We start from the raw sequence: 12,484 nt of genomic DNA, 5'->3' as shown, positions 1-12,484 counted from the left end.
TCTTGCAGTGCAGGGAAACAATGGCAGGGGCAGGTGATTTTAATTATTTTGGCGTTTTGCTCCTTCGAGAATGTGCAGGAGGAGTTGAGCTCACTTCCTGTGCCAGCGGGTACAGTCTGGCGCTCACGTGGAGGGAGCTGACCGGTGGCGCGCCGGGGCCCTGCCTCCTCCGCCAGGGTGCCTGCCGGGAGCACCAGCGCGCGCCTGAGCAGGAAGTCTCCTGAACTTGCCCTTTGCGCAGAAGGCTCGGCTCTGCCAGATTAGCTGCCAGTCTCGGGGCCTTTGGCTTTGTCCCCAGAACGCACGGTCTCCCCGGCGGAGACTGACCTGGAAGGAAAGGGAGGTTGGCCGCGAGGGCCGGGCTTCTGTGCCGGGTCCCTTCACACTGTCCTCGGGGCCTGATGTCAGCACCCACGTCTGGGCCTCTCTGGGCCGTTGGAGGGCCCTGCGTGTGAGCCCGACTTCGGGGGGGGGGCGGTGGACTTGGGCTGGCCACCTGGCTCCCCTCTCTCTGGAGGACCAGAGTGCGGGCCTGCTCTGCGGGGATGGGGGCCTTCATGGGGCTGCCTCTTGTCCCTAGGAGTTCGCAGCCCTCACTAAGGAGCTCAACGTCTGCAGGGAGCAGCTCCTAGAGCGGGAGGAGGAGATCGCTGAGCTGAAGGCGGAGAGAAATAACACGCGGGTCAGTAGCTGCTGGGCGGCTTCTCGGGCCCGGAGGACGGCGCTGCCATCTCTGGGCCCCGCAGACGGCCCGCTCGGCTCGGAGAGATGTGGCCCGCTCCCCACATTTCCCCCTGAGGCCACTGGGGTCAGTCAGCCTTCTCGCGCTGGGCTTAGCATTGATGATGAGAATTCATACATCTGCGGGGGAGGTTTCTCTCACTTGGGGCTGCATCGAAGGGATTCAGACTGGCTGGCACACAAGCGGCCTATGCCCCGGGCCAGTCCTGAGAGGGACCGGTCCTTCCAGCATGTTTATTGCCTCTCCCAGCTGCTCCTGGAACACCTGGAGTGCCTGGTCTCTAGGCACGAGCGCTCCCTCCGCATGACGGTGGTCAAGAGGCAGGCCCAGTCCCCGGCGGGCGTGTCCAGCGAGGTGGAGGTCCTGAAGGCCCTGAAGTCGCTGTTCGAGCACCACAAGGCTCTGGATGAGAAGGTGCCTCCCGGGCTCGTGCCGGTGGCTCGGGGGTGGGCAGCCGTGTCCTGTGACTCCTTGTTGCCAGTTCCCGGAGCATGAATGCACTAGCTGGCCTCCTTGGCTTAGGTGTAGACCTGTACTGATTTGTGGCTAAGGCTCGGGTAATGTGATTTGTGTAGAGGGAAGATTTTTCTCAAACATTCAACGCCAAGCTGCTAACAAGCAGGCTTCCTGGCAGTGGGTCAGAGGCATGTGGCAGGTGTCCCTCTGCAGGTGTCCTTCTGCCTGTTGGGGAGCGGCCTGTAATGCCCCGGTGGCCTCTGCCTCTCCTTTGCAGGTGAGGGAGCGGTTGCGAGTCGCCCTGGAGAGGTGCAGCTTGCTGGAGGAGGAGCTGGGTGCCACACACAAGGAGGTGCGCTTGGGGCTGGTGTGGCTGGGGCCCGGGCTTCTGTCCTTGACCTCACGGTGGGAGGGCCGCCCTCACGGGTGGGGCTGCTGTGCAGGCGCTTCAGCGAGCGCCCTCGTCTGCCCCTCAGAGCTGCAGGTGCCCACACCTGATGCCCAGGAGGCCGAAGGTTCTACCTTGGAACTGGCCATAGTCAGGGTGCTGCCTCACTGTCCCTTGTTTCTGTGCGCTGCGGCACAGCGCGCGCTTTCCCAGATGGGGCTTCACTGCCTCCGTCTCCCCCTCTCACAACCTCTCCTGGTTTTGTTGTTATTTTGATCTAGCTAATGATTCTTAAAGAACAGAATAACCAGAAAAAAACATTAACAGACGGGGTGCTTGACACGCGCCGTGAGCAAGAAGCCGCACCGAGCACCAACGGCCAGGCAAGTCCCTTCCCGCTCCCTGCGTGCCTGTGCCCACCCAGGGCAGCAGCCCCGGCGCTGAGAGCCAGCAGACCGCCCGCCTCGCCTTCCCTTTACCTCCTCCCACACCCGCCCGGCGAGGCCATTTAAGGGCTTTCCCCCGCAGAGGTCTTCTGACGGCTCCCTGAGCCACGAGGAGGACCTGGCCAAAGTGCTGGAGCTCCAGGAGGTCATCGACAGGCAGTCGCGGGAGCAGAGCCAGATGAAGGAGCGCCTGGCCACCCTCTGTGGCCGTGTGGCGGAGCTAGAGGAGGACCTGGACACGGCACGCAAGGACCTCATCCGGTCCGAGGAAGTGAACACCAAGCTGCAGCGTGAAGTTCGGGAGGTGAGTGACGCTGCTGCTGCTGCGGCTAGGCATCGCGGGGCCGTCCTGTGCACCCTGACTCTCCCGGTGAGGTCCAGCCTCTGGCTTGCTGTCCAGGTGATGGCAGGACAGAAGGGTGCCGTGGGCGGGGCAGGCGCCCTTTTCTGTGCCAACCTCCCTTCCCTGTGGTCTCTGCAGTGGCCAAGGCTGCTGCAGCTGCCCCACCCCGGGCCGGCCATGGGGCTGCACCCCCTGCTCTCATGGGCTCCAGGCCGCCTGCACGCATCCCTCCTTACGCTGGGCTCCTCGGGGTCACACTCACCCGTACCTGTGCTGGTGGACTGGGCGTTGGCCATGCTGCCCACTCGTTTGCTTCCTGTACCCAGGGCGTCGCTGCCCACGTGTTGAGGGGGCGTCAGGGATGTCTCTAGTCTTGGACCTCGACTCCTTGAAGGGTGTGTGTATTTAATGTTGCTGGCCAGGCGGTGAGATGGAGTTGGCGTACACAACACACGTCAAGATTACCGATGCTGTGAAGCATGTACACATACACCCGTTTTGGGCCAGCAGGTCTGCGTGTGTAGTAATTTCTGAGAAACTAACCATCCTAATAAAAACAAATGTGGACTCGAGGAGGGGGGCTGCGTGCACACAGATGCGCACCCTTCAGAATTCACGGTGGTTCTTAGGTTTTCTTATTTTTTTCATCCCTTTTCTAAATTTCTGTTGAGATTTTTTTTTTAAGTTTTTTTTTTTTTAAAAGATTTATTTATACAAGCACTGGGTACAGTCAAAAGTGTGGGAGGGTGAGAGAATTCACCAGAGACAGAGTGGGGAACAGAACAGGCAGACCGACGAAATAACACTGCTGAGGGGAGCAGCGGGTGCAGCAGGAGAGGTCTGTGCGCCATGTGGGACCCTCGCCAGCAGCCCGAGATCGAACCGGGGCTGCAGAGGCTCCTGGCAGCTTCGCAGCCCAGTGCTCAACTGCTGCGCCACCAGGGGAGGCCCTGTGTTGAGATTTTTTAAACAAGGTTTTTTTTAAAGAATAATCATTCACAAAACAGTCGGAGGAGCGCTTTGTTAGGCGTGCTCTTGGGAGAGCTGTTGTCAGAGGCCTCTCCTTCTCTGTCTTCATTGTGGGGACCCGACCTTCACCTCCTAGGATTCCTGGCCATTGGGATGTTTATTATTTTTTTTGGGTGCCGGTATAGAAAAGGTAACTGGTCAACAGTGGCCAGACGTGGCATCAGGAGCCTTGGCGCAGCAAGCTGGCGAGCCTTCTGCTGGCCGAGGCGAGAGGCCTTTCCTGCGTGCAGGAGAAGGCTGGCGTCTCCTTCAGGCTGAGAATGCGGACTTTATACTTGATTTGAAATTTGGGTTTTAATCCAGGTTTTTCCGTCAGCCACATCAATAGGTTCTGTACTAACTACTGATCTTTTCTCCTTCTGAACTACCTCCTGTAGGCCATGGCCCAAAAGGAAGACATGGAAGAGCGAATCACCACTCTGGAGAAACGCTACCTCGCGGCACAGCGGGAGGCCACCTCTGTGCACGACCTCAACGACAAGCTTGAAAACGAGATCGCCAATAAAGACTCTATGCATCGGCAGGTAGTGGTGCGGCGCCGGCCCCTCTCACTTGCTGATGGCACTGACGGCCTTTCCTTGCGGCTCCTAGGCCGGAAATCAAGTCCCGACATGTTATTTTTATGAACTTAGAATATTAGAAGAATGCTCAGGCGTGGGTTACTTCCTCTTACAAGCTCTGCTTACCTGACCCGCGGCTCAGCCACTTCACAGCGCTGTCTCTTTGTGGTTGTGACTGGACGTTGGTCTGTTGCGTGCTGGCATTTACCATGGGAGCAAGGCGGGTGGCGAGACCCAGGGTTAGCCAGAGGAACCACGCCGGCTGCTTGGAAGGAGGCTGCGTTTCTCTGGTGTGTCATAGAGGGTGTCATTAAGCCCGGAATAAAAACAAAGTGCTCTGAAGCCAGTGAGGGTGCAGGGCTTGTGGCGACAGCTCTGTGGCTGTGGATGCGGCCTGCACGCATCTGTCCGCCAAGCGGGGCCCACGAACGCTAGGAGGGTAGCTGTGTGGACATAGATGTGCGCCCCCCAGAATTCACAGTGGTTCTTATGTTTGGGGTTTTTTTTTTTCCCACTCCTTTTCTAAATTTCTGTGTTGAGTTTTTTTTTTTTAATTTTAATTTTAAACAAGAACCGAGGTACAGGCCCGATGCGCGGGAGGGTGAGAGGATTCACCAGAGACAGAGTGGGGAACAGAACAGGCAGAACGGGCAGAAAACACTGCTGAGGGGAGCAGCGGGCGAGACAGGAGAGGTCTGCCCCACCATGTTGGACCCTCGCCAGCCTGCTGGGATCGAACCGGCGCTGCAGAGGCTGCAGACAGCTTCACAGCGCGGTGCTCAACCACCTGTGCCACCAGGGGAGGCCCTGTGTTGAGACTTTTTAATGATTTATTTATTTATATAAGCACTGGGTACAGTCAGAAGCACGCGAGGGTGAGAGGATTCACCAGAGCCAGAGTGGGGAGCAGAACAGGCAGACTGGCGAAATAATACTGCTGAGGGAGCAGTGGGCGCGGCAGGAGAGGTCTGCCACGTCATGTGGGATCCTTGGCGGCCGCCGGGGATTGAACTGGCGCTGCAGAGGCTGCGGGCAGCTTCACAGCCCAGCGCTCAACCGCTGTGCCACCAGGGAGGCCTAAACAAGGTTTTTTTTAAAAGAAGAATCATTCACAAAAACAGTTGGAGCAGCGCTTTGTGCTCTTGGGAGAGCTGTGGTCAGAGGTGGTGAAGCCGCAGTTAGGCCTTGTGCCTGTGGCAGAACTGGCCTTGGGAGTTTTTAGGAAGGATCGATGCTGAACCCTTTGCTTGCCGACAAGAGTGAGCAAGGATCCACAGAAACTAGTTTTCTTCCATGTGGAGAACTTTGCTTGTCTGTTTTTTAAAGGACTTCTTGGGCGGTGCCAGTGCATGGTGAGAGAGAGTGCAGGCTGCCTTGGGCTGAGAACCAGTGCTCGGATGGCCACGGGGAGCCAGCTTTGTGTCTGCTTTTAGCTTTTGTGTCAGTTTGTAGGTGCGGGTTCAGCTCAGAGTTCTGCTGCATTTGACGCTCTCTCATTTGTAGACAGAGGATAAGAACCGCCAGTTGCAAGAGCGCCTGGAGCTGGCGGAGCAGAAGCTGCAGCAGACCTTGCGGAAGGCGGAGACCCTCCCCGAAGTGGAGGCCGAGCTGGCGCAGAGGGTGGCGGCCCTCTCCAAGGTGGTGCCTCCGTTTCTTTGGGACCGGGGTGCAGGGACTTGGGTTTCAGCGATGATGGGCTCTGATGCCTTCTTTGTTGTTGCCAGTGTCGGCGCTTAAACCCCCAAACTGCTCCGTCTTCTTGTTAGTGCTGGCTTGTCTGAGGGTGGATGCTTTTTAAGCGTCAGACATTACCCCTGTTTCTGTTCTCCCTGAACTAATTTTCCTCAGTTTTGTCAGACATGACACTGTTGGGCTCTGCTGTGCTCGCCCCGCGTCAACGCGCTCAGTCTGGCAGAGGTCAGCGCCTCACTGCCTTGGGACCGTCTGTGTGTGAGGACGGCTTCTCCCGGCAACGGGAGGATACCATTCTCTCTTTTTTTTAAAAAAAAAAACATTTATTTATTTACACAAGCACTGGGTACAGTCAGAAGCGCGGGAGGGTGAGAGAATTCACCAGGGCCAGGGCGGGGAGCAGAGCAGGCAGAAGGACCGAAGCACACTGCTGAGGGGAGCAGCGGGCGGCAGGAGAGGTCTGCGCGCCATGTGGGACCCTCCTCCGGGGGCCGGGGAGCAGCCGGGGATTGAACCGGCGCTGCAGAGGCTGCGGGCAGCTTCACAACCCAGCGCTCAACCGCTGCGCCACCGGGGAGGCCTGACACCATTCTCTTTTAGAGACAGAATAAGTTTGCAGTAAATTTATCAGTAACATTCATTCACTTGTTCACATGCCGGCTGAGCACATGTGAGGCCCAGCCGTTGCCCGCACAGTCTTCAACTGCCCCCGGGGGCAGTGAGGGCAGGAGGATGGATGTAGCAGCTGCGGGGATGGCGTCTGGGCGTCCACCAGGGGAGGGACAGGAGGTCTCTCTGGGCTGAGAGGCAGTGTCCGCCGAGGGGAGCAGATGCGGGCCCGGGGCACCTGCCGTCGGCTTAGTGGCCAGGGGCCCGGCAGGGCGGGGCAGGGCAGGGCATCCCTGCATGCTGGTCCTGCAGGCCGGCCTGAGGTCATCCGCTGGGGTCAGGAGCTCCTTCAGCAGGTGTCTTGCTAACAGCTCTAACAAGCTCTCCTCCATGATCTGCCTTTAAAGTCTCGGTTTCTTTTCTCCCCTGTCGTCTCTCCTGTCCCTGGTCGGCCTTGTAGTCTGGCCCTTTGTCTTCTGGAAGCTCTGCCGCTAAGGAAGCTAAACTGTTGGAACTTACTTCCCAGCTTAGGAAGGTAGAATGCGCGCCCTGCTTCTGTGCCTGCTGCTTCCCGCTTCCATGCTGACTGACCGGAGGCACGCTGACAAGGGGACGAACACGGCCCTCTGAGAGTGGCATGGGGCGGGAGGCGCGTCTGTCTCTTACCGAGTCAGTCACCACCCCAGCCTTGCCCCGGCACCGCCGTGAGAGGAGGCCGGCAGCATGGGGCACAAGTGCAGCCGCTGGCCTGTTCCCAGGTGGACGTCGGGCCTCCCCTTAGCTGGCGCGGCCACCCCGCAGAGCATGTCCCGCTTGGTGCTGCTGCAGCAGTAGGCGGCGGCCAGCTCGGCGCCCCAACCGTCGCACTGACACTGTTTTTGCTGCCAGGCCGAAGAGAGACATGGCAACATCGAGGAGAGGCTGCGGCAGATGGAGGCGCAGTTGGAGGAGAAGAACCAGGAGCTTCAGCGGGTACGTGGCCCAGGAGAGGCTGAGCCCCGTCTCTATCCTGTCGTGGCCTCGTCTCCGGTCGGCTGTGACCCCACCTGGACACTGTCAGGTGGGGGGTGGGAGGCCGGAGGTTGGCCCCTCGGGAAGAAGCACCCAGACTGCCCGCCGGCTCAGGGCACCGCCTAGGGGCCCGCCTGGCAGTGCTGCATCAGCGCTCCCCCCACCCCCACCTTATCTTTCATGTTCATTTCAGAATTGGGGCAAAGACCATCTTTTAAACCATGAAGTTGATGGCAGTTTTATAAAACAAGACTTAGCAATGTTTGTTCCTGCATTGTGGGATTGCTTGCGGTAGTTCTTTGTAATTGTTTAAATATAAATGTTCATGATAGCAGTCTCAAGTTGTGTGAGGGTATAGAGGAAGAGAGCTCCAAGTCTCTCTCCGCTAGTTATTCCCAAAGTGAATATTTCAATCTTCTGCTTTGTAAATCAAACTCCCTTTCCCGCTACTGAATTCAGCGCCCAGTGTCTGTTCACACAGCAGGAGAGTGTCCTGCCGGGGAGTAGATGGTGTGGAGACGGGGCTGCGCCGCGCCCTGAGAGTGTAATCTTCCTGCCTCAGGGCTGGAGACGTGGGGTGGCGGCATCCCTGCCTCTGCGCGCCGGCTCCGGCCACAGTGCAGGCTCCAGTGAAGGCGGCAGGGGGGTGCCCTCGCTTTTAAATACGGGTCGTGCCTCTGCGTGAACTTACCAAGTCCTTTCTCCTGTCGTAGGCCAGGCAGAGAGAAAAGATGAACGAAGAACATAATAAACGCCTGTCAGACACCGTGGACAAGCTTCTCTCTGAATCGAACGAGAGGCTTCAGCTCCATCTTAAAGAGAGGATGGCCGCGCTAGAGGATAAGGTGGGCCTCGCAGACCCCACGGGGCCGCCCCAGCCCCCACCCGGCGCTGTTCTCCCGGAACAAGCCTGACAGTGGCTAGCCGCCGTGGCGGGGGAAGATGTCGCCTAGAGTGGAGGACGCACACGCGGGCACTGCCTTGCCATGCAGCCCACGTGCCTGTCCTGTGCCTGCTGTCCTGTGCGTGGGGTAGTTCTCCCCCTGCTCTCTAGGGGCAGCTGGCGAACCGTCTAGAGGGCCAGCTGGTAAATACTTAGGTTTTCACTAATTATTAGGAGTTGAGTAAAATCGCTTCACACTAATCAGTAATTAGCATGAAGCGGCCATAGGTGGGATTTACACAAATGGATGTGACGGTGTGCCAGTAAGACTGTGCCTGTGGGGATAGCCCTTGGCTGTCCTTGCATTGGAAGTCCCTTCCTGTCCCGAGTGTGGATGTGACAGGTGTGGTGTGACAGGATGTGAAAAGCTCACCCCGAGCTTTTCATCACGCAAAAGCTAGCATTCTCACATTCCAGCTCCCGCCTTCTCTCTTTTCATTTGGTTTGGGAAAACTCTAAGCCTGGCCTTTTGCTCCTCGCAGCGTGGAAATCCCTTGGCTGTGGCTAGCATGGGGAGTGCCCGGTCCATGGTGAGCAGCTCCGGGCTAGGAGTGGGACTAGGTTGGTCCACCCTGTCCTGAGGCACTAGGCCCTGAGCACAGGGCAGAATCTTCCCCGAGGTTGGCACTCGGGGTCTTGCTTATTTGAGAGAGACTCCCTGTTGCTGTTAGCTGCGACACTTTTGCTTTGCACAAAATCTTTGTGAGGCGCATTCCTAGAGGTTGTGTAGGCTGGGCCCGGCCTCCTCCCTGATGGGCGGGCCAGCCTCAAGGTGGGAGGTTGGAACGTCATATCTGGAAAGTTCTCGTAAGTCTTCCCATGTGGCTGATGACCCGCAACCTGAAAGCGAGAATAACCCAGTGTAACATGAACTAAATGCTGAGAGCTTGGCATGCCAACACGTGGAAAGTCAGTCCGTGAAGAAGTACGTGTCACGTGGGTGGGTGATGACTGGTGGCGGGGCCCCTCGCCGGCATGTGCTCTCGTCGGCACGTCGGCTCAGCCCCTCCTCTGCCCTTCGTTGTCTCGAGCAGAGAGGCAGTGTTGCTGTGTACAGCCCTTGTTTTCAAGAACCAACACCAAAGGACTCTCTTTTTCAGAACTCTCTACTGCGAGAAGTTGAAAATGTGAAAAAGCAGCTAGAAGAAACGCAACATGATAAGGTAGTTACATCTCTCACTTGCTTAGACGTCCACCCCGAGCTGACCCGAGCTGACCCGAGCCGAGCGCATGGCTGCTAGGATGGCCTCCGCACCTGGCTCCACTGTGCGCCGGGAGCCCCTGGTCCCAGCTGGATGTTGAGTCTGGCAGGTGTCTGGTTTGCAGCTCTGAGCTTTCTGAGCTCCCTGGAGAGCGGAGACGCTGGCATAAACCTTTTGTCTAGAGCGTGCTGGCCAGCAGACAGCGTGAGCCTCAGTGCCATCTGCAGCTTGCTAGTGGTCACGTTTAGAAGAAACTGGTAGAATTAATTTTACGTACTCCATTGTCGCGAACATGTTATTTTGTCACTTAATGAGCATGACCATCAGCGAGCTCCTGACGCTGTCCGGATGCGAAGCCCGCCGTCTGTGGCATGCTGGGCCATGGCAGCCCTCGCTCGGGACCAGTCGGCCAGTGCGTAGCCGCCTCGTGGCTGTGTTGGAGCTTGGGCCTGGGGGTGCTGGGTGACCTAGAGCAGTTTTTGGCAGTTCTGTTTTGTTTTATCACTGACAGAGAAGAGCCAGGCACACACAAAGCTGACGCCCGAGTGGGCCTGCTCTCGGGGCTGAAAGCCACACGGCAGCAGGTGTCTCCGAGGGCATCGGCTTCCCCATGAGAGAGCAGTTCCGAATGGCCCAGCGTTGCCTCTAGAAGCTTTGCTGGGACTAAGAGCTCAGCGTTCAGTGGTTTATCACGTTAACTGGGTCGTCTGAGCAGTTTGTTTCCTATGGGGCTCTTGGAGAAAATTTTCTCCGAATCAGATGTCTGGTGTTTATAACTGCTCGTTTAATGGATATGGTCACGGTCAGCCTTTGAGCACATTTGATGCAAATCATTTTAAATCCTGAAAGACAGGGCTACAACGTCTGTCCTTTGCCGTTTTGTAGGACCAGCTTGTACTGAACATCGAAGCATTGAGGACTGAACTTGACCAAGTGAGACTGAGAGGGACCTCTCTTCACCACGGGTACGTGTCAGCCTACGGCAGGCACCCTCGGCACCATACTGGGCCACGTCTGCGGCCACGGCTCCTGGTCTGCCAGTGGCAGGCAAGAGGGAGGAGTAAAACCTCGTTCCAAGGGAGAGTGGCTCTTCCGTCCTTGACAAACTCAAATCCACGGGGCAGGTGGAAGGTGGGAAGCAACGGTGAATGCTTGGGCGTGCTGACCGGGGCAGCCCAGGGTGGGAGATGACATGCTGCACAGGACCGGCGCTCCCCTGGCGTGGCCTTGCGCTGGGAGCCGCCTGCGAGCGGCCTTAGTATCTGTGGGCTTGGTGCAGTCCATGCCTGTCTCAGCATTTTTTTTTTTTTATGCACACAAGAACTGGGATGTAGGCCAGAGGTGCAGGGGCCGAGAGGATTCCCCAGGGACAGAATGGGGAGCAGGACAGGTGGATCCACTGAAATACACTGCTGAGGGGAGCAGCAGGGAGTCAGGAGAGGTCTGATGTGCCATGTGGGTCAGCTCCCTGGCCGAGGATGGAACTTAGGCTGCAGTGGCTAGACATTGCTTCATCATGCTGAGACTTACCCCCTGCACCACCAGGGAGGCCCCTGTCACAGGATTTTAAGAGCCTCTAGGGTGAGTGACATTGTCTCTAGGTGTCTACTGAGACCTGACTGGGAGAGACTCACCTGGCTGGGGATGAATCTAGCAAGCTCGAGCATCCTGATTTCTTTCTTACTCATGTTGCAGAGGCAGTGACTCTCATGCAGGGATCACAGTGTTCATTGTCCTGTAGAAAACTCTCGTCGCATGAGAGTGCAGCTCTGCAGGGTGGGTGTGTGGCTCACTGGAACAGTCTTCGCCTGTAGAGCCAGGCTCTGCCTGCAGCGGGCCCAGGACAACCTCGGGCCTTTGCACACGGACCTATACCTGCTAACTAAGGGCCTCTGAGGGGCCTGGTGCTGTCCCTCCCAAGCCACCACCTGGAATCGAGACGTCAGTGAGGGCAGAGCCAGGGCCTCTGGGATGGAAGGTCAGGGAGAGCCTGTGATTGCAGAGGGCTGCATGGAGGAGGAGTAGGGCAGAGAGCCACTCGGTCGACTGACTGAGACCCCCCTGGGAAAAGCTGGTGTCACTGGTGTGCTGAGGCACCACCCCAGGCACCGCCCTAGGGAGAGAGCAAGTGAGGGGACGAGGAAGCAGACACCGAGTCCGGCACCCCAGAAGTTTGAGTGATGGGTGGGGCTGGTGTGGGCCCTTCAAGGGGTGACAGAGTGCGGGCAGCTTTTAAGGTTACGGTCTGGAGTGTGGTGTCAGCAGTGGCAGGCGAGGCGACAGAAGCTCTCTGCTCTGGTGCTCAGAGGCAGCTGGAGGCCATGCCCAGGCCACGGTGGCTGCTCTGAGGACGGGGGGCAGAAGAGGGCACGGTCAGCGGCAAGGACCTGTTTCCAGGAGACAGAGCTAGTGAGTTTGTGCCCGTGACGTGCAGAGTCTGCTTTTGGGACTGTAGAAACGGAGCAGGCGTGTCACAGCCGGCCCAGAATGGGGTTGGGAGGTGGCAGGAGGTGGCTGGTGAACGTCTCGGCTGTTTCCACGGTTCCATGGTGACGTTGCTCACCTCGTTTCTGTGGTCTCAGCTGGGAGGAGGCCGAGGAGTGGGAAAGATGATGATGGACGTCTGAAATGACCAGGCGTCTGGAGAAGAGCCTGGGAGGGACTGGCTGCGGCGGGCGCGAGGGTGCGGGTAAGCCAGGACCAGGCGTCACAGTACAAACGGTGGCGGCCGTGGGGTGCTCAGGAAGACGCGCCCTGAATTAAGGTGTGTGTGAACTGAAAGTCGATGAGCTGGCAGGTCACCCCTGCCCTCTGGGTCACCTGGGAAGGCGCGTAGGCCCCTCACTGTCACTGCTCAAGCGGGTTCCCTGCCCAGGGCCTGATGGGCAGTCGGGGTGCTGCTTGTCTGTTTGCACTCAGGGCGCTAAAGATGGCATCACCTCTGCATTCAGAGGGGCTGGGGCGCCTCTGGGGTGCATTAGGTGGAATGAAGACGGCTGCTGTGACCCACCGGTGCCCCGCTGATCAGAGGGAGTGACAGCAGGTGAAGGCCGGTGTGCCGGC

At 58.1% G+C, this 12,484-nt stretch overlaps 1 protein-coding gene across 2 annotated transcripts in view; it reads left to right on the top strand.

Annotated features, from left to right (window-relative positions):
- Positions 1 to 12,484, top strand: part of PPFIA1 (PTPRF interacting protein alpha 1) — a 54,072-nt gene that overhangs the window by 15,865 nt on the left and 25,723 nt on the right. For both annotated transcript variants that reach the window (XM_037517409.2, XM_037517408.2), the window contains 11 exons: positions 581 to 682; positions 992 to 1,156; positions 1,476 to 1,550; positions 1,868 to 1,969; positions 2,115 to 2,336; positions 3,782 to 3,928; positions 5,468 to 5,602; positions 7,154 to 7,237; positions 7,990 to 8,121; positions 9,320 to 9,382; positions 10,307 to 10,386. In XM_037517409.2, coding sequence (XP_037373306.1) covers positions 581 to 682; positions 992 to 1,156; positions 1,476 to 1,550; positions 1,868 to 1,969; positions 2,115 to 2,336; positions 3,782 to 3,928; positions 5,468 to 5,602; positions 7,154 to 7,237; positions 7,990 to 8,121; positions 9,320 to 9,382; positions 10,307 to 10,386 — 1,307 coding nt within the window. The remainder of the gene's footprint in view (positions 1 to 580; positions 683 to 991; positions 1,157 to 1,475; positions 1,551 to 1,867; positions 1,970 to 2,114; positions 2,337 to 3,781; positions 3,929 to 5,467; positions 5,603 to 7,153; positions 7,238 to 7,989; positions 8,122 to 9,319; positions 9,383 to 10,306; positions 10,387 to 12,484) is intronic.

The sequence above is a fragment of the Talpa occidentalis genome, unplaced genomic scaffold, assembly GCF_014898055.3.
Source record: "Talpa occidentalis isolate TD23 unplaced genomic scaffold, MPIMG_talOcc4v2.1 talOcc4.17, whole genome shotgun sequence".
Classification (NCBI taxonomy): Eukaryota; Metazoa; Chordata; class Mammalia; order Eulipotyphla; family Talpidae; genus Talpa; species Talpa occidentalis.
The sequence above is the reverse complement of the archived record's forward strand: the minus strand, read 5'-3'. Positions and strand labels throughout refer to the sequence as shown.